Here is a 26,835-nt window from a genome sequence, read left to right on the forward strand (position 1 = left end):
ACATATTTAAAGTGATGAAAGGGAAAACACTACAACCAAGATTATTCTACCCAGCAAGGATATCATTCAGATTTGATGGAGAAATTAAAACCTTTACAGATAAGTGAAAGTTAAGAGAATTCAGCATCACCAAACCAGCTTTACAACAAATGCTGAAGGAACTTCTCTAGGCGGGAAACACAAGAGAAGGAAAAGACCTACAAAAACAAACCCAAAACAATTAACAAAATGGTAATAGGAACATACATTTCGATAATCACCATAAATGCAAATGGATTAAATGCTCCAACCAAAAGACATAGACTGGCTGAATGGATACAGAAACAAGACCGGTATATATGCTGTCTACAAGACCCTCACTTCAGACCTAGGGACACATACAGACTGAAAGTGAGGGGATGGAAAAAGATGTTCCATGCAAATGGAAATTACAAGAAAGCTGGAGTAGCAATTCTCATATCAGACAGAGGAGACCTTAAAATAAAGACTATTACAAGAGACAAAGGAGGACACTACATAATGATCAAGGGATCAATCCAAGAAGAAGATATAACAATTGTAAATATTTATGCACCCAACATAGGAGCACCTCAATACATAAGGCAAATGCTAACAGCCATAAAAGGGGAAATTGACAATAACACAATCATAGTAGGGGACTTTAACACCCCACTTTCACCAATGGACAGATCATCCAAAACGAAAACAAGTAAGGAAACACAAGCTTTAAATGATACATTAAACAAGATGGACGTAATTGATATTTATAGGACATTCCATCCAAGCACAACAGAATACACTTTCTTCTCAAGTGCGCATGGAACATTCTCCAGGATAGATCATATCTTGGGTCACAAATCAAGCCTTGGTAAACTAAAGAAAATTGAAATCGTATCAAGTATCTTTTCCGACCACAATGCTATGAGACTACATATCTATTACAGGAAAAAACCTGTAAAAAATACAAACACATGGAGGCTAAACAATACACTACTAAATAACCAAGAGATCACTGAAGAAATCAAAGGGGAAATCAAAAAATACCTAGAAACAAATGACAATGAAAACATGATGACCCAAAACCTATGGGATGCAGCAAAAGCAATTCTAAGAGGGAAGTTCATAGCAATAAAATCCTACCTCAAAAAACAAGAAAAATCTCAAACAACCTAACCTTACACCTAAAGCAGTTAGAGAAAGAAGAACAAAAAAACCCCAAAGTTAGCAGAAGGAAAGAAATCATAAAGATCAGATCAGAAATAAATGAAAAAGAAATGAAGGAAACAATAGCAAAGATCATTTACCATTGCAACAAAAAGAATAAAATACCTAGGAATAAACCCACCTAAGGAGAAAAAAGACCTGTATGCAGAAAACTATAAGACACTGATGAAAGAAATTAAAGATGATACAAACAGATGGAGAGATATAGCATGTTCTTGGATTGGAAGAATCAACATTGTGACAATGACTATACTACCCAAAGCAATCTACAGATTCAGTGCAATCCCTATCAAACTACCACTGGCATTTTTCACAGAACTAGAACAAAAAATTGCACAATTTGTATGGAAACACAAAAGACCCCAAATAGCCAAAGCAATCTTGAGAAAGAAAAACAGAGCTGGACGAATCAGGCTCCCAGACTTCAGATTATACTACAAAGCTACAGTAATCAAGACCGTATGGTACAGGCACAAAAACAGAAATAAAGATCAATGGAACAAGATAGAAAGCCCAGAGATAAACCCACGCACATACGATCACCTTATCTTTGATAAAGGAGGTATGAGTATACAATGGACAAAAGACAGCCTCTTCAATAAGTGGTGCTGGGAAAACTGGACAGCTACATGTAAAAGAATGAAACTAGAACACTCCCTAACACCATACACAAAAATAAACTCAAAATGGATTAAAGACCTAAATGTAAGGCCAGACACTATCAAACTCTTAGAGGAAAACATAGGCAGAACACTCTATGACATAAATCACAACAAGATCCTTTTTGACCCACCTCCTAGAGAAATGCAAATAAAAACAAAAATAAACAAATGGGACCTAATGAAACTTAAAAGCTTTTGCACAGTAAAGGAAACCATGACTCAAAGACAACCCTCAGATGGGAGAAAATATTTGCAAACGAAGCAACTGACAAAGGATTAATCTCAAAATACACAACAGCTCATGCAGCTCAATATCTAAAACAAAAGAACCCAATCCAAAAATGGGCAGAAGACCTAAACAGACATTTCTCTAAAGCAGATATACAGATTGCCAACAAACATATGAAAAGATGCTCAACATCACCAATCATTAGAGAAATGCAAATCAAAACTACAATGAGGTATCACCTCACACCAGTCAGAATGGCCATCAACAAAAAATCTACAAACAATAAATGCTAGAGAGGGTGTGGAGAAAAGAGAACCCTCCTGCACTGTTGGTGGGAATGTAAATTGATACAGCCACTATGGAGAACAGTATGGAGGTTCCTTAAAAAGCTAAAAATAGAACTACCATATGACCCAGCAATCCCACTACTGGGCATATACCCTGAGAAAACCATAATTCAGAAAGAGTCATGTACCACAATGCTCATTGCAGCTGTATTTACAATAATAGCCAGGACATGGAAGCAACCTAAGTGTCCATCAACAGATGAATGGATAAAGAAGATATGGCACATATATACAATGGAATATTACTCAGCCATAAAAAGAAATGAAATTGAGTTATTTGTAGTGAGGTGGATGGACCTAGAGTCTGTCATACAGAGTGAAGTAAGTCAGAAAGAGAAAAACAAATACCGTATGCTAACACATATATATGGATTCTAAAAAAAAATGGTTCTGATGAACCTAGGGGCAGGACAGGCATAAAGACACAGACGTAGAGAATGGACTTGAGGAATGGGGAGGGGGAAGGGTAAGCAGGGACGAAGTGAGACAGTAGCATTGACATATATACACTACCAAATGTAAAATAGATAGCTACTGGGAAGCAGCTGCATGGCACAGGGAGATCAGCTCGGTGCTTTGCCACCACGTAGAGGGGTCAGATAAGGAGGGTGGGAGGGAGACGCAAGAGAGAGGGGATGTGGCAATACATGTATGCATATAGCTGATTCAGTTTGTTATACAGCAGAAACTAACACAACACTGTAAAGCAATTATACTCCAATAAAGATGTTAAAAATAAATAAATAAATAGAGGATTATAAAAATGATTAGTTTCATTACTAATTACCTGATTCTGAATTTGAAGTACTCTTCGGCTTTGGAGAAATACTTTGGTCTGCTAACATCATCATGCTAGAATAAGAACAAATTAATGGGATTCTTTTACTCTTTCAGTAACTTTTGAGAATACTCAAATAATACTTAAAGACATTTCTATGCAATCAATTATCCTATAGAAAAAATAAAGCTAGTTAGAAAAAGTGCTAACATATCTATATGAACAAATAGTTTCATAATAAAGGGCAATATACTTATACATTCATCAGTGTGAGACAATATGTGTAGAGGACAAAGCATAGTATTTAGAATCAGACAGACCTTGATTTAAAGCTCAGTTCTGCTACTTACACTTCAGTGGCCTTGGGAAAGTTACTTTACCTGTCTTGAGTCTTAATTATCTCATTTATGGAAAAGGAATAGCAATCTTGTTTCCCAGGATTCTTTTTTTTTTTTAAGAAATGATATCTCATTACCTTTTTAAAGAAAATATTTTTAAATTTATTTATTTATTTTGGCTGTGCTGGGTTTTAGTTGCGGCATGCAGGATCTTCTTTGTGGCATGCAGGATCTTTTTTTTTAGTTGCAGCATGTGGACTTCTTAGTTGAGGCATGTGGACTCTTAGTTGCAGCATGACTCCTAGTTGTGGCATACATGTGGGATCTAGTTCCCCAACCAGGTATTGAACCTGGGCCCCCTGTACTGGGAGCATGGAGTCTTACCCACTGGACCACCTGGGAAGTCCCTTGTTTTCCAGGATTCTTGTGGTAAGGATCTCAAGTAACATTAAGAGATAATACTTAAAAAAAAATTAATATTCTTGTCTATTTTATACTTTCACAAATGAGACTGCCCCCAATCCTATCCAAATGTGTAAAAGAGGATTAGCTATTACAAGAGGAATACAAAAGAATCAAAGCTCAGCCTCTGACCACCAAAGTGGAATTTCTGAGTCCCCAGCAAGAGAGTGGAGTTGAAAACTAAATGTGAGAAGACGATTTTTAAATTCCTATTACTGCTTTAGTGAAAAGTTGAACTCAGTAAGCAAAAAAGTATTTTATTCCTTCACATTTCCCCTTTAAATTCAACCTGTTAAAAACTATAATTCAGAAAGACACATGCACCCCCATGTTCATAGCAGCACTATTCACAATAGCCAAGACATGGAAACAACCTAAATGTCCATCAGTAGATGAACAGATAAATAAGATGTGGTACTTATATACAATGGAATACTACTCAGTCATAAAAAAGAACAAAATAATGCTATTTGCAGCAACATGGATGCAACTAGAGATTATCATACTAAGTGAAGTAAGTCAGAAAGAGAAAGACAAAAACCATATTATATCACTTATACATGGAATCTAAAATATGACACAAATGAACCTATCTATGAAACAGAAACAGAATGACAGACATAGAGAACAGACTGGTGGTTGCCAAGGGGGAGAGGATTGGGGGAGGGATGGAGTGGGAGGTTGGGGTTAGCAGACGTAAGCTTTTATATATAGAATGTATAAACAAGGTCCTACTGTATAGCACAGAGAACTATATTCAATATCCTATGATAAACCGTAATGGAAGAGAATATTTTAAAAAGAATGTATATATATGTATAACAGAATCACTTTGCTGCACAGCAGAAATTAACACAACATTGTAAATCAACTATACTTCAATAAAAAATATTGGAAAAAATGAATCAGATACAAAAAAATAAATTCATCCTGTCAAAATAGTGCTTTCTTGCCCCTTTCAGGTGTATTCTGTTGCTTTTGTGGTATTCTCTGGCCAATAAATAGTCATTTTTAGGTAATAAAAAGCCCAGCATAATATCACAACACTAAACTCTTATTATCCAACTTAAACCTCTTCCTTTTCCCAACTTAGGTCTGATTTAGACTCATAACCTGCAGTGAGGAAAGCAACCATCGCTGTTTTTTTTTTCTCTATTTCTTGCTCTTTTTCCTTCCCCATTTGTTAACTACTCTTTAGGATCCTTTGGCATTGGAGTAGCAGGAAGGAACTGTGGGAAAGGTCTTTCCTGATTTTAACTGATACTATTATAATATGTCCTTGGTGCCCTTTGGGCATGACAGATAACCAAATGCTGACTCTTTCAAACCTGAAGTAGTTTTTTTTAAATAAATTTATTTATTTTATTTTTGGCTGCGTTGGGTCTTTGTTGCTGTGCGTGGGCTTTCTCTAGTTGCAGCGAGTGGGGGCTACTCTTCGTTGCAGTGCGTGGGCCTCTCACTGCGGTGGCTTCTCTTGTTGTGGAGCACAGGCTCTAGGCGCACAGGCTTCAGTAGTTGTGGCTCGCAGGTTCTAGAGCGCGGGCTCAGTAATTGTGGCGCACGGGCCTAGTTGCTCCGCGGCATGAGGGATCTTCCTGGACCAGGGCTCAAACCTGTGTCCCCTGCATTGGCAGGTGGATTCTTAACCATTGCGCCACCAGGGAAGCCCAAACCTGAAGTATTTTGAAGGGTTTGGTGATAAGATTTCCCTATCTCCGGGGCTCTCTCACTTGCTCTTTATGATGTCCTCAGCTTTGCCATTTGATGGTAGAATTTCCAGTCTCTTTCAGTCAAGTTTATTTTGTCCTTTCCAGGAAGTCGTATTGGGCATGATCCCTTTCAAGATGATCCTTTCTGTGGGATCTATGTCTGACGTCTGGGCAATATGCACAAATCTTTGCTGTGCCAAACTCTGAAAGTATTTCTAGTGTCCTCTTTATCAGCCATTCCAAAGCATCTAACAGGCCTTCTTGCTTTTAGCTTTACCAGGTGTGAGTCAGAAACCAAATTCCAGGGAACATATGTTGAACTTTCCAAATGGATCTCTGGGAGCTTCTCTCTTGTGTTGAGGTGAGGGAGAAGTTTCCCCCTCTCCTTGCATATGACACCAATAACTCTTATCAAAGAAATAAACATTCTTGATCATTTCATCCTCTCAGTGCATTCTTTGTCTTTTCTTAAATAGCTTAGAGATTGGTGATGGTCTAATGTTGAAAGAATTAGGTTTTGATCTCACTTATTACAAATTCTACATAGATGGTTCTACACAGAATAGGGGATGGGGTAGTTGTCATTTTTATTTTGTTCTCATCTATTAAGGTCACTGTCCAAACTCTAAGACTACATGAAAGCACATTTAACATCCTGCTACATTCTTCAAGGTCCTATTAACATATATAGATTAAGGCTTGTGGACAGAACCACAGAGTTTTACATGAACTACAGAGTTTTACTATAAGAACTCATGTGACCTAAGATAGATTCCCCCCTCTACGCCTTCCAGCCTAAAGGTTTATTGGAAAGATAAAGGGGACAGAGGCTTAGGAAACAAGCAGTTAAACAATGGGGACTGACTTCTCTCCTTCAAGCCCAAAATCTGGAGGTGGGGGTAATAGGTGTGATGATAACATTAGAAGAGGTGAAGAGAAAGCCCGAAGTAGAGGGCATGTGCCAAACTCCCTGTTTAGAACTCTAGGAGAAAACATCCACACAAGGTGGAAACTCAACATAAAAATACGAGCTTGGGATACTCAGGCAGAGAGGAGGCCTCAGCCCTCCTAAGAGTCCCTCAACTCCTGTATACTGTAAACTAGTTCTCAAGGTTCCACATCCCAAAGGCAATGCAGAGAAGGTGGTCAAATTTAGAACCAAAATACCTGGCATAGGGCTGTCGTGTCTAGGTGAGTTTACCACAAAGGTTGTAGAAAGGCAACTAAGTCAAAGTCTGGATGGAGGACTTCAATAAGACTTAAGGGGTTTGGGGCGGCAATAAAGCTAAGGTGAGGAAAAATCAGCAATGGAGGACTTCAGGCCCAAAATACAGCTGTAAGTTCATCAATGACTTTATCAGTAGAGTCCAGCCCAGGTATGAACTAGTCTTGAAACCTGCAGCACAAATTAGTAAAAATTCAGAGACAACCTGTGGATCCCAGACACCCTCAAGACCCAACTTCACCCCTCCCCCACCTCTGGCCTATACACCTATATTTAGGGTGACGATTTGTCCAAACTGGGACCTTTCTGACAGTAAAAGGGAGCTCTATAAAAGATTATGTGAGAACAGCAGGCACATACTGGGACTGTCCCAGGCAAATCAAGAGGTATGATCATCCTCAGGAATATGGAGTGCGAGAAAATCTGAAAGACTCAGCTTCTACCCAAAAGAGACTTTTACCTGGAAGTAACTGGATGGCATTAATAACTTTAACTCATCATTTCCCTGCTAAACAGGGGAGAAAGGTGATCAAAGCCCGTGAGAAGTTTATATCAGTTATTTTAAAAAATAAATAAATAAAGCTATATTTTCTTAATAATTTAGCCTTAGAATTTTCGCTGTTGCTCACCAAGGAAGAATAATTCACCCAAGAATAATAGTCATTGATTTTCTTTTCTTCAGAAATGTCTCATCATTTAGATGCAAGCATAACTATAAGGAGCCCATCACACTAAAACTATTCTTTTCTCACTCTACACACTTTCCCAAGGAAACAACTATGCTTTCAGCCCAGAACCTTTCCCTTGCTTTCCAGGCTGGGACATACAAATGCCTGCTAGATATCTCCACTTCAAAGTGCTGTAGGTATTTCAGTGTTTTCCAGACCTGTCACTCCAACACACTCTTGCTTTTCTATTTGTGTCCTTCACATAGTGAATGAGTCATCATTCATCCTATTTCCCAAATCAGAGGGCTGAGGGTCATCACGGACTCTATCTTCCTCTCTTAAACAACCAATCATTAACAACAGTGGATTATCACTCTTGAATTGTTCTCAAGTTTTCCTTCTAAGCAATCCTTGCCACTAAAGTTCAGGTCCTAATCATGCCTCACTTGGAATGCCACAATAGTCATCCCTTCAATCTAATCACTCCTAATCCATCTTCTTCTTTGCTGCAAGAGTGATTGCACAAGACAGAAATATGATGCATATGTTTGTGAAGAGGTAGGATGATTGGCAAGAATTTTGGTTGGGTAATTAAAAATTCCACAGAAATTTTCGCTCAGCAGTTTATCAGTCCTTGCAACACAAAGTACCAATACTATAGATCCTCATCAAAGAAGACCACATTGTACTGTCTACCATTTAATTCTGGTAAAAAAAAAATCTGGTTATATCTATATCGCCTATTAAAAATTATATCTCCTTGGTTTCCTTGGTCCTAACTTTGTCTTTTTTAACAGATTTATTGATATAATTCACATACCATATAATTTACCAATTTAGAGTGTGTAATTCAATGGTTTTTAGTATATTCAGAGAGTTGTGCAACCACCATCACAGTCAATTTTAGAACATTTTCATCACCCCAAAAAGAAACCCTGTACCCACTAGCAGTCAATTCTCATTTCTTCCCAAACCTCCCAGTCTCAGGCAATCATTAATCTGCTTTCTGTCTCTATAGATTTGTCTATTCTTGCTATCTTATATGAATGAAACCATAAAATACGTGGTCTTGTATGACTGGCTTCTTTCAGTTAGCATAATATTTACAGGGTTCACCCATGTTGTAGTGCATATCAGAATTTCACTTCTTTGTGCTGTTGAATAACATCCCATTACGGATATACCATATTTTATTTATCTATTCATCAGTAGATGGATATTTGGATTGTTTCTACTTTTTGGCTGTTATGAATAAACTTGCTGTGAACATTCATGTACAAGTTTTTGTGTACACATAGTTTTCATTTCTCTTAGGTATGCAAAGCTAGGACTGAATTGCTGGGTCACATGTAACATTTGGAGGAACTGCCAAACTATTTTCCAAAGCACCTTCACTATTTAAAATTCTCATCAGCCATGTATGAGAGTTCCAACTTCTCCACATCCAAGACAATACTTGTTATCTGTCTCTTTGATTATAACCATCCCAGGGCGTGTGAAGTGGTATCTCAATGAAGTTGATTTGCATTTCCCGAATGGATAATGATATTCAGTATCTTTTCATGTGCTTATTGGCCATCTGTTTATCTTCTATGGAGAAATACCTGTTCAGATGCTTTGTCCATTTTTAAATCAGATTATTTGTCCTTTTATTGTTGAGTTGTAAGAGTTCTTTACATACTCTGCATACAATTCCCTTATTAGATATATGATTTGCAAATATTTTCTCCCATTGTGTATACTGTCTTTCCACTTTCTTGATGGTGTCTCCTGACTTTGTTTTTAAATTTGTATGAATTTTGTGTAAGTTCTTTCAACCTTTGAAGATTAGGTGTTAAAAAAATCATTATATGGGGCTTTCCTGGTGGTTCACCGGTTGGGAATCTGCCTGCCAATGCAGGGGACACGGGTTCGAGCCCTGGTCTGGGAAGATCCCACATGCCACGGAGCAACTAAGCCCGTGTGCCATAACTACTGAGCCTGCGCTCTAGAGCCCGTGAGCCACAACTACTGAGCCCAGATGCCACAACTACTGAAGCCCACGCGCCTAGAGCCCGTGCTCTGCAACAAGAGAAGCCACTGCAATGAGAAGCCTGCGCACCGCAAGGAGGAGTAGCCCCCACTCGCTGCAACTAGAGAAAACCTGCGCGCAGCGACGAAGACACAACGCAGCCAAAAATAAATAAATAAATTTTTTAAAAAATCATTATATTTTACAGTCCTACTGAAAATCTTTCATAGGCTCTCATCATATTCAGGAAAAAATAAAAATACCAGCTCTTAAGGTATTCATGATCCAGAATGTGACCACCTCCTTGAACATCTCTCTCACATACCTTACCCTTCAGTCTACATGCCCTAAGCCCAACTCATCTGCCCCTGGTAATATGTTTCTCCTCAGTCTTCCCCATCTTAATAAATGGCAACTCCATCCTTCCAGTTGCTCAAGCCAAAACCATGGTGTTAGCCTTGACTGCTTTCATACTTCACCACTCAGTCCTTCAGTGGATCCTCTTAGTTCTGCTTTCAAAATATATCCAAAATCCTACCTCTCACTATCTCCCCTCTTGCCACTCTGGTCCATACTCCCAATATTTCTTGCCCAGATTAGGGCAGTAGTCTCCTAACTATAATTTCCCTAATTCTTTGCCTCATCATAGTCTATTCTCAACACAGCAGCTAGCATGATTCTTTTAAAACATAAGTCGTATCATATCATCCTTCTAAACCCTTCAAAGGCCTTCCAATTCACTTATATTTGACTAAAATGCCTTATATGATCTGGCCTCTTGCTTCTTCTCTCACTTTATCTCTTACCTCACTCCTCCTCCTTAACTTCACACCAGGAGCCCAGGCCTTCTTGCTTCAGGGCATGGCTTCAGCTATTCCCTCTACCTGGAATGCTCTTTTCTCCAATGAGTTACACAGCTTGCTCTGTCTCCTTCTTTAGGTCTCTGCTCAAATGCTGCCTTTTCAATGGTGAGTCTCAGACCACACTACTTAAAAGAGCAAATCTCTATCCCAATACTCTCTAGTCCCCTATTTTGTTTTATTTTTCTCCATAGCATTCATTACCATATAGCATGGTATAAATTTACTTGCTTATTTATTTATTGTCCATCTCCTCCAACTAGAATGTGGACTCAAAGAAGGCAGAGATTTTGTTTTTAATCAATTTTGTTCACTACAGCAATTAGATAGACAGACAGACAGACAGATGGATAGATAGCAAATACACCTCCAGCAATCAGAACAGTTCTCGTATACAGTGAGTCCTCAACAAATATTGAATAAACAAACACCTGAATTTGTGGGTTACCAATCATACTTGCTGTATAACTATTAGTACACAAACTTTTAAAAGCACAACAACTTTCAAAATGTTAGTTCTTACACTTTTCTATGGCATTTCTGATAGTCTTCTGAAGAGGTACCTAAGAAAGGAAAAAAACAATCTATTAGGAATATAATTCAGGGGAGGGTAACCAAGATGGCAGAATAGGAGAATGTGGAACTCACCTCCCACAGCAAACACATCAAAAATACATATACATGTAGAATAATTCTCATGGAAAACTAACTGGAAACTGGCAGAAAAATTCCTATACAACCAAAGCTGTGAGACAGATCTCCACATAACCAGGTGAGATGGAAAAAAAAGGCATTGGATCAGGACCTGTGCCCCTGGGAGAGATCTGTAAGGAAGAAAAGGTCTACATGGGTGGACACTCGCCCTGGGGAGTGAGCAAGTCAAGCCCAACCTGGGCATCACAGTCCTTGGGTCCTGTGCACAGGAGACAAGCACCCTGGCCTGCTGGGAAATCTGCTGAGACAGACAGAAGGGCTGGAAAAGCCTAGACTCTACCTTAAGGAGTACACACACATTCTGGCTTGCTAACAATCAGGGCAAAGAGAACCTCATGGCACTTCCCAACCCAAAGGGGCAAGTACCCGAGCCCCACTCACTCCACACTATAGCCTGGCGTAGGTTCTGGGCAAAGACTTGATCTAGCTACCCAGAGACAGACCAGGGTGCCTGGGGTGTGATCCGGGTGGAGCTGTGGTGGGTACTGTCAGCGTGCACATAGGGTGGCATCAAAAGAGTGTGCAGGGCTTCCCTGGTGGCGCAGTGGTTGAGAATCTGCCTGCCAATGCAGGGGACACGGGTTCGAGCCCTGGTCTGGGAAGATCCCACATGCCGCGGAGCAACTGGGCCCGTGAGCCACAATTACTGAGCCTGTGCTCCGCAACAAGAGAGGCCGCGATAGTGAGAGGCCTGCGCACCGTGATGAAGAGTGGCCCCCGCTTGCCACAACTAGAGAAAGCCCTCGCACAAGAAACGAAGACCCAACAGAGCCATAAATAAATAAATAAATAAAAATTAAAAAAAAAGAGTGTGCAGTGGTTAAGCCCTGAACTTTGAGCACATAGGCTCTGGGAAAGGGCTCCATCTAGCTACACAGAGACCACCCAGAGGGCCTGGAGTGTGATCTGGGTGGAGCCGTGGAGGCCATTGTCAGCACGCTCAGGAATAGGTGGTGGTTCGGCTCCCAGTGAGAGTGCCCCGGCTCCATCTATTCCACACCACACCTTAGTGGTAGATCTGGAGCAGGCAGGTCTTGGGAGATGTCTGCCACAGAGGCAGCCCAGATCTCAGGAGGAAGCACAGCCACCTCAGTTCCTATATCCACAATGCCCTGACCGCCAGCCCCAGCCTATGTCACACCACAGCCTTGCACTATATCTGGGACAAATACAACAGAGAAAGGGACGCGAACTTAAGCAGCTTCTGAGCAGAATCACAGATGCCTACTCAGGTGGCACACAGGTTCTCTGTGACCGAACAAGCCTCACTTGCTTTGGGGCAGGGGACAGACTCAAGGGCAACAGAGCCTGATCAGACCCAACCCTCAGAGCTTCTAATCCAACAACTGGGGAGCAGACCTGCCTCTGACAAAGTGGTGACAGCCACAGAGCAGAGAGGAAGCCCTGCCTCACATTCTGCATAGGCTCTAGATACTCTAGCATGAACCACACCCCCTATCAAGGGGATAACAGCCAGCAAAACCTGAGGAAAGACATGGCTGGTGTCTATACCAAAACCAGCCTTTGCACCAAAACATTGGACACACACAGCCTGCACCAGGATGCTCCCACATAAAACCACCCTTTCAAGACCATAGTAGATAACTGTTTCTCTTAAATTAACAGAGACAAAGTTAAGTAAATGAAAAGTCAGAGGAACCACTCCGAATTAAAAGAACAAAGATCCTCTGTAAGAAAAAAACAACGAAACAGAGCTCACCAGTCTACTAGAACTTGAACTCAAAAAGGTGGTAATAAAAAGGCTAACATAAATAAGAAAGATTATTGATAGAAATGCAGATCACTGTAACAAGGAACTAGAAATTATAAAAATGAACCAATCAAAAATGGACAATTCAATTACCAAGATAAAAACCAATCTAGAAGCAATGAATAGCAAACTAAATGACACAGTAGAACAAATAAGTTATCTGGAAGATAGAATAATAGAAATCATCCAATCAGAACAGCAGATCGAAAGACAAATGAATAAAAAAAAATGAAAGCAACATATGCGATGTATGGGATATTATAAAACGTGCCAACCTGCACATAATATGGGTTATAGAGGGAGAAAAAGAGAGATGGATGGAAAATGTATTTGAAGAAATTATGGCTGAAAACTTCCCAAACCTAAAGAAGGAAACAGATATCCAGGTACAGGAAGCACAGAGGGTGCCAAACAAGATGAACCCAAACAGAGCTACACCAAGATATATCATAATTAAAATGGCAAAAGTTAAAGAGAGGATTCTAAAGGCAGCAAGAGAAAAACAGAGTCAGTTACAAGGGAACCCCCATAAAGCTATCAGCTGATTTATCTGCAGAAACTTTGCAGGCCATAATGGAGTGGCATGGTATATTCAAAGTCCTGAAAGAGAAAAACCAGCAACCTAGGATACCCTATCAGCAAGATTACCATTTAGAATAGAAGGAAAGATAAAGAATTTCTCAGACAAGCAATACCTAAAAGAATTCAACAGTACTACACTTACCCTAAAAGAAATATTGAAAGGTCTTTTCTAAATAGAGAAGAAGTGGGACTTCCCTGGTGGTGCAGTGGTTAAGAATCTGTCTGCCAATGCAGGGGACACTGGTTAGATCCCTGGTCTGGGAAGATCCCGCATGTCGCTGAGCAACTAAGCCCATGCACCACAACTACTGAGCCTGCGCTCTAGAGCCCACGAGCCACAACTCCTGAAGCCTGCGTGCCTAGAGCCCACACTCCAGAACAAGAGAAGCCACTGCAATGAGAAGCCCGTGCACCATAATGAAGAATAGCCCCCACTTGCCGCAACTAGAGAAAGCCCACACACAGCAACGAAGACCCAACACAGCCAAACATAAATAAATAAATAAATAAATTTATCTTAAAAAATAAAATAAAAATAAATAAAGAAGAAGCAAGGTCTATAGGAATGGGAAAAATCACAATAGGAAAGGCAAATATATAAAAGGATTGATGATCACTTAAATAAGCCAGTACATAGAGTAAACAATCAAAAAAATTGTAAAAATGATTATAACTACAATTAACAGCAAAAGGATAAGCATGAAGATGTAAAATAGGACATCAAAGTCACAAAATGTGGGGGAGGGTAGTATAAAATGTAGAGCTTTTAGTATGTGCTTGAACTTCTACGACTATCAGTCTAAAGCAAGCACATATAATTATCGGTCAACATACTTGTAATCCAGGGTAACCACAAATCTAAAACACACAAAAGATACACAAAAACCAAAAAGAAAGGAACTCAAGCATACTGCAAAAGAAAAACATCAGGGCTTCCCTGGTGGCGCAGTGGCTAAGAATCCGCCTGCCGATGCAGGGGACATGGGTTCGAGCCCTGGTCCGGGAAGATCCCACATGCCTCGGAGCAACTAAGCCCGTGCGCCACAACTACTGAGCCTGTGCTCCAGAGCCCACGAGGCACAACTCCTGAAGCCCGGGCGCCTAGAGCCTGTGTTCTGCAACAAGAGAAGCCACCGCAATGAGAAGCCCGTGCACCGCAACAAAGACCCAATGCAACCAAAAATAAATAAATTAAATAAATAAATTAAAAAAAAAGAAAACCATCAAACCACAAAAGGAAAAACAAAAAGAAGAAGAAATAAACATAGAAGAACTACAAAAACAACTGGAAAACAAAACTTAAAATGGCAGTAAGTACATACCTATCAATACTTACTTTAAAGGTCAATGAGATTTTTTTTGGAAGGGAGGAACCAAGATGGCAGAGTAGAAGGACGTGCTCTCACTCCCTCTTACGAGAACACCAGAATCACAACTAGCTGCTGGACAAGCATCGACAGGAAGACACTGGAACTCACCAAAAAAGATACCCCACGTCCAAAGACAAAGGAGAAGCCACAATGAGACGGTAGGAGGGGCGCAATCACAGTAAAATCAAATCCCATAACTGCTGGGTGGGTGACTCACAGACTGGAGAACACTTACACCACAGAAGTCCACCCACTGGAGTGAAGGTTCTGAGCCCCACGTCAGGCTTCCCAACCTGGGGGTCGGGCAACGGGATGAGGAATTCCTAGAGAATCAGACTTTGAAGGCTAGTGGGATTTGATTGCAGGACTTCGACAGGATTGGGGGAAACAGAGACTCCACTCTTGGAGGGCACACACAATGTAGTGTGTGCATTGGGGCCCAGGGGAAGGAGCAGTGACCCCGGGGAAGACTGAACCAGACCTACCTGCTAGTGTTAGAGGGTCTCCTGCAGAGAGGGTGGTGGCTGTGGCTCACCATGGGGACAAGGACACTGGCAGCAGAAGTTCTGGGAAGTACTCCTTGGTGTAAGCCTTCCCAGGGTCTGACATTAGCCCCAGCAAAGAGCCCAGCTAGGCTCCAGTGTTGGGTTGCCTCAGGCCAAACAACCAACCGGGAGGGAACCCAGCCCCACCCATCAACAGTCAAGTGGATTACAGATTTACTGAGCTCTGCCCACCAGAGCAACACCCAGCTCTACCCACCACCAGTCCCTCCCATCAAGCCTCTCAGATAGCCTCATCCACCAGAGAGCAGAGAGCAGAAGCAAGAAGAACTACAATCCTGCAGCCCGTGGAACAAAAACCACATTCACAGAAAGATAGACAAGAAGAAAAGGCAGAGGGCTATGTACCAGATGAAGGAACAAGATAAAACCCCAGAAAAACAACTAAATGAAGTGGAGATAGGCAACCTTCCAGAAAAAGAATTCAGAATAATGATAGTGAAGATGATCCAGGACCTCGGAAAAAGAATGGCGGCAAAGATTGAGAAGATGCAAGAAATGTTTAGCAAAGACCTAGAAGAATTAAAGAACAAACAAACAGAGATGAACAATACAATGACTTAAATGAAAACTACACTAGAAGGAATCAATAGCAGAATAACTGAGGCAGAAGAACGGATACGTGACCTGGAAGACAGAATGGTGGGATTCACTGCTGCAGAACAGAATAAAGAAAAAAGAATGAAGAGAAATGAAGACAGCCTAAGAGACCTCTGGGACAACATTAAATGCACCAACATTCGCATTATAGGGGTCCCAGAAGGAGAAGAGAGAGAGAAAGGACCAGACTCAAAATATTTGAAGAGATTATAGTTGAAAACTTCCCTAACATGGGAAAGGAAAGAGCCACCCAAGTCCAGGAAGCACAGCGAGTCCCATAAAGGATAAACCCAAGGAGAAACAGGCTGAGACACATAGTAATGAAATTGGGAAAAATTAAAGACAAAGAAAAATTATTAAAAGCAGCAAGGGAAAAACGACAAATAACACACAAGGGAACTCCCATAGGGTTAACAGCTGATTTCCCAGCAGAAACTCTACAAGCCAGAAGGGAGTAGCATGATATACTTAAAGTGGTGAAAGGGAAGAAACTACAACCAAGATTACTCTACCCAGCAAGGATCTCATTCAGATTCGATGGAGAAATCAAAAGCTTCACAGACAAGCAAAAGCTAAGAGAATTCAGCACCACCAAACCAGCTCTACAACAACTGCTAAAGGAACTTCTCTAAGTGGGAAACACAAGAGAAGAAAAGGACCTACAAAAACAAACCCAAAACAATTAAGAAAATGGTAGTAGAACATACATATGAATAATTACCTTAAACGTGAATGGATTAAATGCTCCAACCAAAAGATGCAGGCTCGCTGAATGGATACAAAAACAAGACCCATCTATATGCTGTCTACAAGAGACCCACTTCAGATCTAGGGACACATACAGACTGAAAGTGAGGGGATGGAAAAAGATATTCCATGCAAATGGAAATCAAAAGAAAGCTGGAGTAGCAATACTCATATCACATAAAATAGACTTTAAAATAAAGAATGTTACAAGAGACAAGGAAGGACACTACATAATGATCAAGGGATCAATCCAAGAAGAAGAGATAACAATTATAAATATATATGCACCCAACATAGGAGCACTTCAATACATAAGGCAACTGCTAACAGCTATAAAAGAGGAAATCGACAGTAACACAGTAATAGTGGGAGACTTTAACACCTCACTTACACCAATGGACAGATCATCCAAAATGAAAATAAATAAGGAAACAGAAGCTTTAAATGACACAATAGACCAGATAGATTTAATTGATATTTATAGGACATTCCATCCAAAAACAGCAGATTACACTTTCTTCTCAAGTGCGCACGGAACATTCTCCAGGATAGATCACATCTTGGGTCACAAATCAAGCCTCAGTAAATTTAAGAAAATTGAAATCATATCAGGCATCTTTTCTGATCACAACGCTATGAGATTAGAAATGAATTACAGGGAAAAAAACGTAAAAACCACAAACACATGGAGGCTAAACAATACGTTACTAAATAACTAAGAGATCACTGAAGAAATCAAAGAGGAAATCAAAAAATACCTAGAGACAGATGACAATGAAAACACGACGATCCAAAACCTGCGGGATGCAGCAAAAGCAGTTCTAAGAGGGAAGTTTATATCTATACGAGCCTACATCAAGAAACAAGAAAAATCTCAAATAATCTAACGTTACACCTAAAGGAACTAGAGAAAGAAGAAAAAACAAAACCCAAAGTTCGCAGAAGGAAAGAAATCATAAAGATCAGAGCAGAAGTAAATGAAATAGAAACAAAGAAAACAATAGCAAAGATCAATAAAACTAAAAGCTGGTTCTTTGAGAAGATAAACAATATTGATAAACCATTAGCCAGACTCATCAAGAAAAAGAGGGAGAGGACTCAAATCAATAAAATTAGAAATGAAAAAGGAGAAGTTAACAACAGACACCACAGAAATACAAAGCATCCTAAGAGACTACTACAAGCAACTCTATGCCAATAAAATGGACAACCTCGAAGAAATGGACAAATTCTTAGAAAGGTATAACCTTCCAAGACTGAACCAGGAAGAAGCAGAAAATATGAACAGACCAATCACAAGTAATGAAATTGAAACTGTGATTAAAAATCTTCCAACAAACAAAAGTCCAGGACCAGATGGCTTCACAGGTGAATTCTATCAAACATTTAGAGAAGAGCTAACACCCATCCTTCTCAAACTCTTCCAAAAAATTGCAGAGGAAGGAACACTACCAAACTCATTCTATGAGGTCACCATCACCCTGATACCAAAACCAGACAAAGGTACTACAAAAAAAGAAAATTACAGACCAACATCACTGATGAATATAGATGCAAAAATCCTCAACAAAATACTAGCAAACAGAATCCAACAACACATTAAAAGGATCATACACCATGATCAAGTGGGATTTATCCCAGGGATGCAAGGATTCTTCAATATACACAAATCAATCAATGTGATACACCATATTAACAAATTGAAGAATAAAAACCATATGATCATCTCAATAGATGCAGAAAAAGCTTTTGACAAAATTCAACACCCATTTATGGTAAAAACTCTCCAGAAAGTGGGCATAGAGGGAACCTGCCTCAACATAATAAAGGCCATATACGACAAACCCACAGCAAACATCATTCTCAATGGTGAAAAACTGAAAGCATCTCCTCTGAGATCAGGAACAAGACAAGGATGTCCACTCTCACCACTATTATTCAACATTGTTTTGGAATTCCTAGCCACGGCAATCAGAGAAGAAAAAGAAATAAAAGGAATACAAATTGGAAAAGAAGAAGTAAAACTGTCACTGTTTGCAGATGACATGATACTATACATAGAGAATCCTAAAAATGCCACCAGAAAACTACTAGATGTAATCAATGAATTTGGTAAAGTTGCAGGACACAAGATTAATGCACAGAAATCTCTTGCATTCCTATACACTAATGATGAAAAATCTGAAAGAGAAATTATGGTAACACTCCCATTTACCACTGCAACAAAAAGAATAAAATAACTAGGAATAAACCTACCTAGGGAGACAAAAGACCTGTATGCAGAAAACTTTAGGACACTGATGAAAGAAATTAAAGATGATACCAACAGATGGAGAGATATACCATGTTCTTGGATTGGAAGAATCAATATTGTGAAAATGACTATACTACCCAAAGCAATCTACAGATTCAATGCAACCCCTATCAAATTACCAATGGCATTTCTTACAGAACTAGAACAAATAATCTTAAAATTTGTATGGAGACAAAAAAACCCCGAATAGCCAAAGCAGTCTTGAGGGAAAAAATGGAGCTGGAGGAATCAGACTCCCTGACTTCAGACTATACTACAAAGCTACAGTAATCAAGACAATACGGTACTGGCACAAAAACAGAAACATAGATCAGTGGAACAAGATAGAAACCCAGAGATAAACCCACACACCTATGGTCAACTAATCTATGACAAAGGAGTACAATGGATAAAAGACAGTCTCTTCAATGGTGCTGGGAAAACCGGACAACTACATGTAAAAGAATGAAATTAGAACACTCCCTAACACCATACACAAAAATAAACTCAAAATGGATTAGAGATCTCAATGTAAGACTGGACACTATAGAACTCTTAGAGGAAAACATAGGAAGACCACTCTTTGACATAAATCACAGCAAGACTTTTTTTGATCCACTTCCTAGAGTAATGGAAATAAAAACAAAAATAAACAAATGGGACCTAATGAGACTTCAAAGCTTTTGCACAGCAAAGGAAACCATGAACAAGACGAAAAGACAACCCTCAGAATGGGAGAAAATATTTGCAAATGAATCAACAGACAAAGGATTAATCTCCAAAATATATAAACAGCTCATGCAGCTCAATATTAAAGAAACAAACAACCCAATCCAAAAATGGGCAGAAGACCTAAACAGACATTTCTCCAAAGAAGACATACAGATGGCCAAGAAGCACATGAAAAGCTGCTCAACATCACTAATTATTAGAGAAATACAAATCAAAACTCCAGTGAGGTATCACCTCACACCAGTTAGAATGGGCATCATCAGAAAATCTACAAACAACAAATGTTGGAGAAGGTGTGGAGAAAAGGGAACCCTCTTGCACTGTTGGTGGAAATGTAAATTGATACAGCCACTATGGAGAACAGTATGGAGGTTCCTTAAAAAACTAAAAATAGAATTACCATATGACCCAGCAATCCCACTACTGGGCATATACCCAGAGAAAACCATAATTCAAAGACACATGCACCCCAGTGTTCATTGCAGCACTATTTACAATAGCCAGGTCATGGAAGTAACCTAAATGCCCATCGACAGATGAATGGATCAAGAAGATGTGGTACATATATACAATGGAATATTACTCAGCCATAAAAAGGAACGAAACTGAGTCATTTGTTGAGACGTGGATGGATCTAAAGACTGTCATACAGAGTGAAGTAAGTCAGAAAGAGAAAAACAAATATTGTATATTAACGCATGTATGTGGAATCTAGAAAAATGGTACAGATGAGCCGGTTTGCATGGCAGAAGTTGAGACACAGATGTAGAGAACAAACGTATGGACACCAAGTGGGGAGAACCGCGGGGGGTGTGGGGATTGTGGTGTGCTGAACTGGGTGATTGGAATTGACATGTATACACTGATGTGTATAAAATTGATGACTAATAAGAACCTGCTGTATAAAACAACAACAACAACAACAAAAAATAACTTAAAAAAAAAAAAAAAGGTCAATGTACTGAATGCTCCTATCAAAAGACACAGAGTGGCAGATTGGATAAAAAACAAGAACCTACAATATGCTGCCTAAAAGAGTCTCAGTTCAGGGCAAACGAAACACACAGACAGAAAGTGAGGGGATGGAAAAAGATATTTCATGCAAACACAAATGACTAGAAAGTGGGGGTAGCAATACTCAGACAAAAAAGACTTTAAAACAAAAGACATAAGGAAAGACAAAGAAGGGCATTATATAATGATAAAGGGATCCATACAAGAAGAAGATATTACACTCATTTACATATATGTATCCAATATAGGGGAACCTAAATATATAAAGCAAATACTAACTGACATAAAGGGAGAAATGGATAATAATACAGTAATAGTAGGAGACTTTAACACCCCAGTAACATCAATGGAGAGATCACCCAGACAGAATATCAAAAAGTCAACAGAGGTCCTAAATGACACAATAGACCAATTGAACTTAATTGATATCTATAGGACACCACATCCAAAAAAACCCAAAATATACATTCTTCCCAAGTGTGCATGGAATGGTCTCCACAATAGACCACATAATAGGTCACAAAACAAGCCCCAACAAATTTAAGAGGACAGAAATTATTTCAAGCATCTTTTCTGACCACAATGGTATGAAACTAGAAATCAACCACAGAAGGAAAAACAGGAAAAGAACAAAAATACATGGAGACTAAACAACATGCTACTAAAAAAACCAATGGGTCAATGTTGAAATCAAAGAAGAAATCAGAAAATACCTTGAAACAAAGAAAATGAAAACACAACCATACAAAATCTATGGGACACAGCAAAAGCAATTCTAAGGATGTTCACAGCAATACAGGCCTTCCTCAAGAAACAGGAAAAATCTCAAACAACCTAACCTACTACTTAAAAGAATTAGAAAAAGAAGAACAAATAAAACCCAAAGTCAGGAGAAGAAAGGAAATTATAAGGATCAGAGAGGAAATAAATAAGACATCAAAAAAATAGAAAAGATCAGTAAAACCAAAAGCTTTTTTTTTGAAAACATAAACAAAATCAACAAACCTCTAGCCAGTCTTACCAAGAAGAAAAGAAAGAGGATCCAAATAAACAAGAAAAGAAATGAAAGAGGAGAAATAACAACTGATGTCATAGAATTTTTAAAAAAAAAGCATACTATGAACAGATATAAGCCAACATACTGCACAACCAAGAAGAAATGGACAAGTTTCTAGAAACAAACAGCCTGCTAAAACTGAGTTAAGGAGAAGCAGATCATTTGAACAGATCAATCACTAGAAATGAACTAGAATCTGTAACTTAAAAAATTCCTTGCAAACAAAAGTTCAGGACTGGACGGCTTCCCTGGGGAATTCTACCAAACATACAAATAACTAATACCAGTCCTTCTCAAACTATTCCAAAAAATTGAAGAGGAGGGAATACTCCCAAATTCGTTCTATGAGACCACCGTCACCCTGATAAAAAAAAAAAAACAGATAAAGATATTACAAAAAAAAGAAAATCACGGGCCAATATCGTTGATGAATATAGATGCAGAAATCCTCAATAAAATATGAGCAAGCCAAAACCAACAGTACAAAAAAAGGATCATATACTATGATTAAGCTGGATTCAATCCCGGGTCGCAAGGATGGTTTGACATATGCATATCAATCAATGTGATACATCACGTTAACAAAAGGAAAGACAAAAACCATGTGATCATCTCAATAGATGCAGAAAAAGCATTTGATAAAATTCAACATCCATTCATGATAAAAACCTTCACCAAAGTGGGTATACAGGGAACATTTCTCAACATAATAAAAGCCAGTTGTGACAAGCCCACAGACAACCTAATACTCAACGGTGCAAAGCTGAAAGCCTTCCCACTAAATTCAGGAATAAGACAAGGATGCCCACTCTTGGCACTTCTACTCAACATAGCACTGGAAGTCTGAGTCACATCCATCAGACAAGAAAAAGAAATAAAAGGTATCCAAATGGAAAAGGGAACCCTCCTACACTGTTGGTGGGAACGTAAGTTGGTGCAGCCATTATGGAAAACAGTATGGCTGCTCCTCAGAAAACTAAAAACAGAATTACCATATGATCTACCAATCCCACTCCTGGGCATATACTTGGACAAAACCATAATTCAAAAAGATACATGTACCCCTATGTTCAGAGCAGCACTATTCCCAATAGCCAAAACATGGAAACAACCTAAATGTCCATAGACAGATGAATGCATAAAGAAAATGTGGTACATATATACAATGGAATACTACTCAGCCATAAAAAAGAACAAAATAATGCCATTTGCAGCAATGTGGATGGACCTAGAGATTATCATACTAAGCGAAGTAAGTCAGAAAGAGAAAGACAAATACCATATGATAGCACTTATATGTGGAATCTAAAATATGGCACAAATGAACCTATCTACAAAACAGAGAAAGACTCAGATTTGTGGTTGCCAAGGGGGAGGGGGGGAGGGAGAGGGATAGACTGGGAATCTGGGGTTGGTAGATGCAAACTCTTACACTTAGAATCGATAAACAACAAGGTCCTACTGTATAGGACAGGGAACTATATCCAATCTCCTGGGATAAACCATAATGGAAAAGAATGTATCAATATATATGTGTGTAACTGAGTCACTTGTTTGTACAGCAGAGATTGGCACAACACTGTAAATCAGCTGTACTTCAATAAAAAAAAATTCTTCAAAAAGATATCCAAATGGAAGGGAAGAGGTAAAATTGTCATTATTTGCAGATGACATGATACTCTATATAAGAACCCTAGAGTCTCCACACAAAAACTATCAGAACTAATAAATGAATTCAGCAAGGTAGCAGGATACAAGATTAATATACACAAATCTGTTGCATTTCTTTACACTAATAATGAAATATCTGAAAGAGAAAGTAAAAAATAATCCTGTTTAAAATCACATCAAAAAATAAAATACCTAAGAATAAACTTAAGCAAGGAGATGAAAGACCTATTTGCTGAAAACTATAAAACACTGATTAAGGAAACTGAAGGTGATTCAAAGAAATGGAAAGATATTCCATGCTTTTGGATTGGAAGAATTAATATTGTTAAAATAGCCATACGACCCAAAGAAATCTATAGATTTAATGCAATCCCTATCGAAATATCTATGACATATTTCACAGAACAAGAACGAATAATTTGAAAATTCATATGGAACCACAAAAGACCCAGACTGCCAAAGCAGTACTGAGAAAAAAGAACAAAGCAGGAGGCATAACCCTTCCAGACTTCAGACAATACTACAGTAATCCAAACAGCATGGTATTGACACAAAAACAGACATATAGATCAATGGAAGAGAACAGAGAGCCCAGAAATAAACCCACGCACCTATGGTCAATTAATCTACAATAAAGCAGGCAAGAATATATACAATGGAGAAAAGGCAGTCTCTTCAGCAAATGGTGCTGGGAAAGCTGGATAGCTACATGTAAATCAGTGAAATTAGAACACTCCTTCACACCATATACAAAAATAAACTCAAAATGGTTTAAGACCTAAATAAGACATGACACCATAAAGCTCCTAGAAGAGAACACAGGAAAAACATCCTTGGACATAAATCATAGCAGTATCTTCGAAGATCAGTCTCCCAAAGCAAAAGAAATCAAAGCAAAAATAAACAAATAGGACCTAATTAAACTTAAAAGCTTTTGCACAGCAAAGGAAACCATCAACAAAATGAAAAGACAACCTACAGAATGGAAGAAAATACTAGCAAATGATGCAACTGACAAGGGGTTAATATCCAATATAGACAAACAGGTCATGCAACTCAATATTGAAAAGCAAACAACTCAATCAAAAAATGGGCAGAAGACCTAAATAGACATTTCTGCAAAGAAGACATACAGATGGCTAACAGGCAAATGAAAAGATGCTCAACGCTGCTAATTATTAGAGAAATGCAAATCAAAACCAAATGAGGTATTACCTCACACCTGTCAGAATGGCTATCATGAAAAAGTATACCAAAAAAAAATAAAAATGCTGGAGAGGCTGTGGAGAAAATGAACCCTCCTACACTGTTGTGGGAATGTAAACTGGCACAGCCACTAGGGAAAACAGTATGGAGGGTCCTCAAAAAACTTAGAATTGAGCTACCATATGATCCTGCAATCCCACTCCTGGGTATACATCCAGAAAAGATGAAAACTCTAATTCAAAAAGATACATGCACCCCAATGTTCACAGCGCAACTATTTACAACAGTCAAGACGTGGAAACAACCCAAGTACCCATCAATACAGGACTAGCTTAAGAAGATGTGATATGTATATTACATATATATATAATGGAATATTAGCCATAAAAAGAATGGAATATTGCCATGTGCAGCAACATGGATGGACCTAGAGAATATTATATTTAGTGAAGTAAGTCAGACAGAGAAAGACAAATATATGATATCACTTACATGTCGTATCTAAAAAATAATACAAATGAATCTATATACAAAACAGAAACAGACTCACAGACATAGAAAACAAACATGTTTACAAAAGGGTAAAGGGAAGGGGGGAGGGACAAATTAGGAGTATGGGATTAACAGATACCAACTACTATACATAAAATAGATAAGTATCGATAACAAGGATTTACTGTATAGCACAGGGAATTAATTATATTCAACATCTTGCAGTAATATAAAATGGAAAATAATCTGAAAAATACATATATATATATATAACTGAATCACCTTGCTGTATACCTGAAACTAACACAATACTGTAAATCAACTACACCTCAATTTAAAAAAGAAAGAAAATACATAGGGCTTTGTTCATTTGTGTAAAAGAAACACAAGAAAGATAAAGCATAAACTAAAGAGACTGCTTACCTATAAGGGGTGGGTGGAAACCGGGTAGAAAGAAGAGGGGAAAGGGATCACAGAAGCAGTAGAAGAAAGAGAAAGCAATACTTTTCTGAGAATATTTTTTTGTATAGCAATCACTCTTAGAACCATAGTAATGTTTCACATACCTTCACACAGCCCCCCTCCTTGAATAAATAAACAAAATCAAACAGGAAAGGGGGATCAAAAACTGAATCCAATACTACCAAAGGAATCTAACTATATAACAAGTGAATAACAATTTCACTGAAAGGGGAGAGGAAAAGAACTAATCTACCTAACTTTGGAAAAGAGTATGTTGATTGGATGCTGTAATGCTGAAGACAAACAGAACTGTACATAAATGCTGTAGTAATCTACTTAGTAAATGTATTTCTCACAGGGATCTGGGTTAACAATTCTGAAGCTTCTTTGTGTGTATAGTAGAATAAAGGAAGGAAGAAAGGGAGGGAGGGAGGGAGGAATGGATTTTAACCCATAAAATAAAATAAATATGCATGAGTCCATACTGCTAGAAATAATTGAATAAATAAATGGCAGAAAATAGGCAGTTATTTTACAACAGAATTCCAATTAATAAATGTAACAGGAAAGAGTGAAGTAGAAAATCACCATGAGATGAACACCACAGTAAGAACTGTGGCAATCAAGTTCTTCTGATGAATGGTAATATCAGTGAATGAAAGTTTGAGGAGAAACAGGACTTATGGAGTCTCAAACTATCTTTTTCTAGGTATTTATTAACTACAGAGGGAAACTAGTAACTTTACAGTGGAGAAAACCAGCGGATACCACCTTAATCAAGTGAAGTTTAACATCACCAGTAATAAGATATATGTACTGACATTAAGAATTCCTTAATACAACATCATTTCTGTGGTGTTCTTATCAAAAATTGCATAATCTCTTTCCAATCATGAGAAAACACTAGACAAATTCAAACTGAGGGACATTCTACAAAATAACTGATCAGTAATCTTCAAAAGTATCAAGCTTATGAAAGACAAACACTGAGGATCTGTCACAGACCTCAGTAGACTAAGGGAGAAATAACAATCTAATGCAATGTAGG

The 26,835-nt window shown here is 38.6% G+C and overlaps 1 protein-coding gene across 1 annotated transcript in view; it reads right to left on the reverse strand.

Moving 5' to 3' along the window:
* MEIKIN (meiotic kinetochore factor) overlaps positions 1 to 26,835 on the reverse strand; it is a 130,207-nt gene that overhangs the window by 85,715 nt on the left and 17,657 nt on the right. Inside the window, exons 7-8 of the mRNA XM_036847283.1 lie at positions 11,037 to 11,076; positions 3,250 to 3,314 (exon numbers count right to left, since the gene is read on the reverse strand). Coding sequence (XP_036703178.1) covers positions 3,250 to 3,314; positions 11,037 to 11,076 — 105 coding nt within the window. The remainder of the gene's footprint in view (positions 1 to 3,249; positions 3,315 to 11,036; positions 11,077 to 26,835) is intronic.

Source organism: Balaenoptera musculus, chromosome 3, assembly GCF_009873245.2.
Source record: "Balaenoptera musculus isolate JJ_BM4_2016_0621 chromosome 3, mBalMus1.pri.v3, whole genome shotgun sequence".
Lineage (NCBI taxonomy): Eukaryota > Metazoa > Chordata > Mammalia > Artiodactyla > Balaenopteridae > Balaenoptera > Balaenoptera musculus.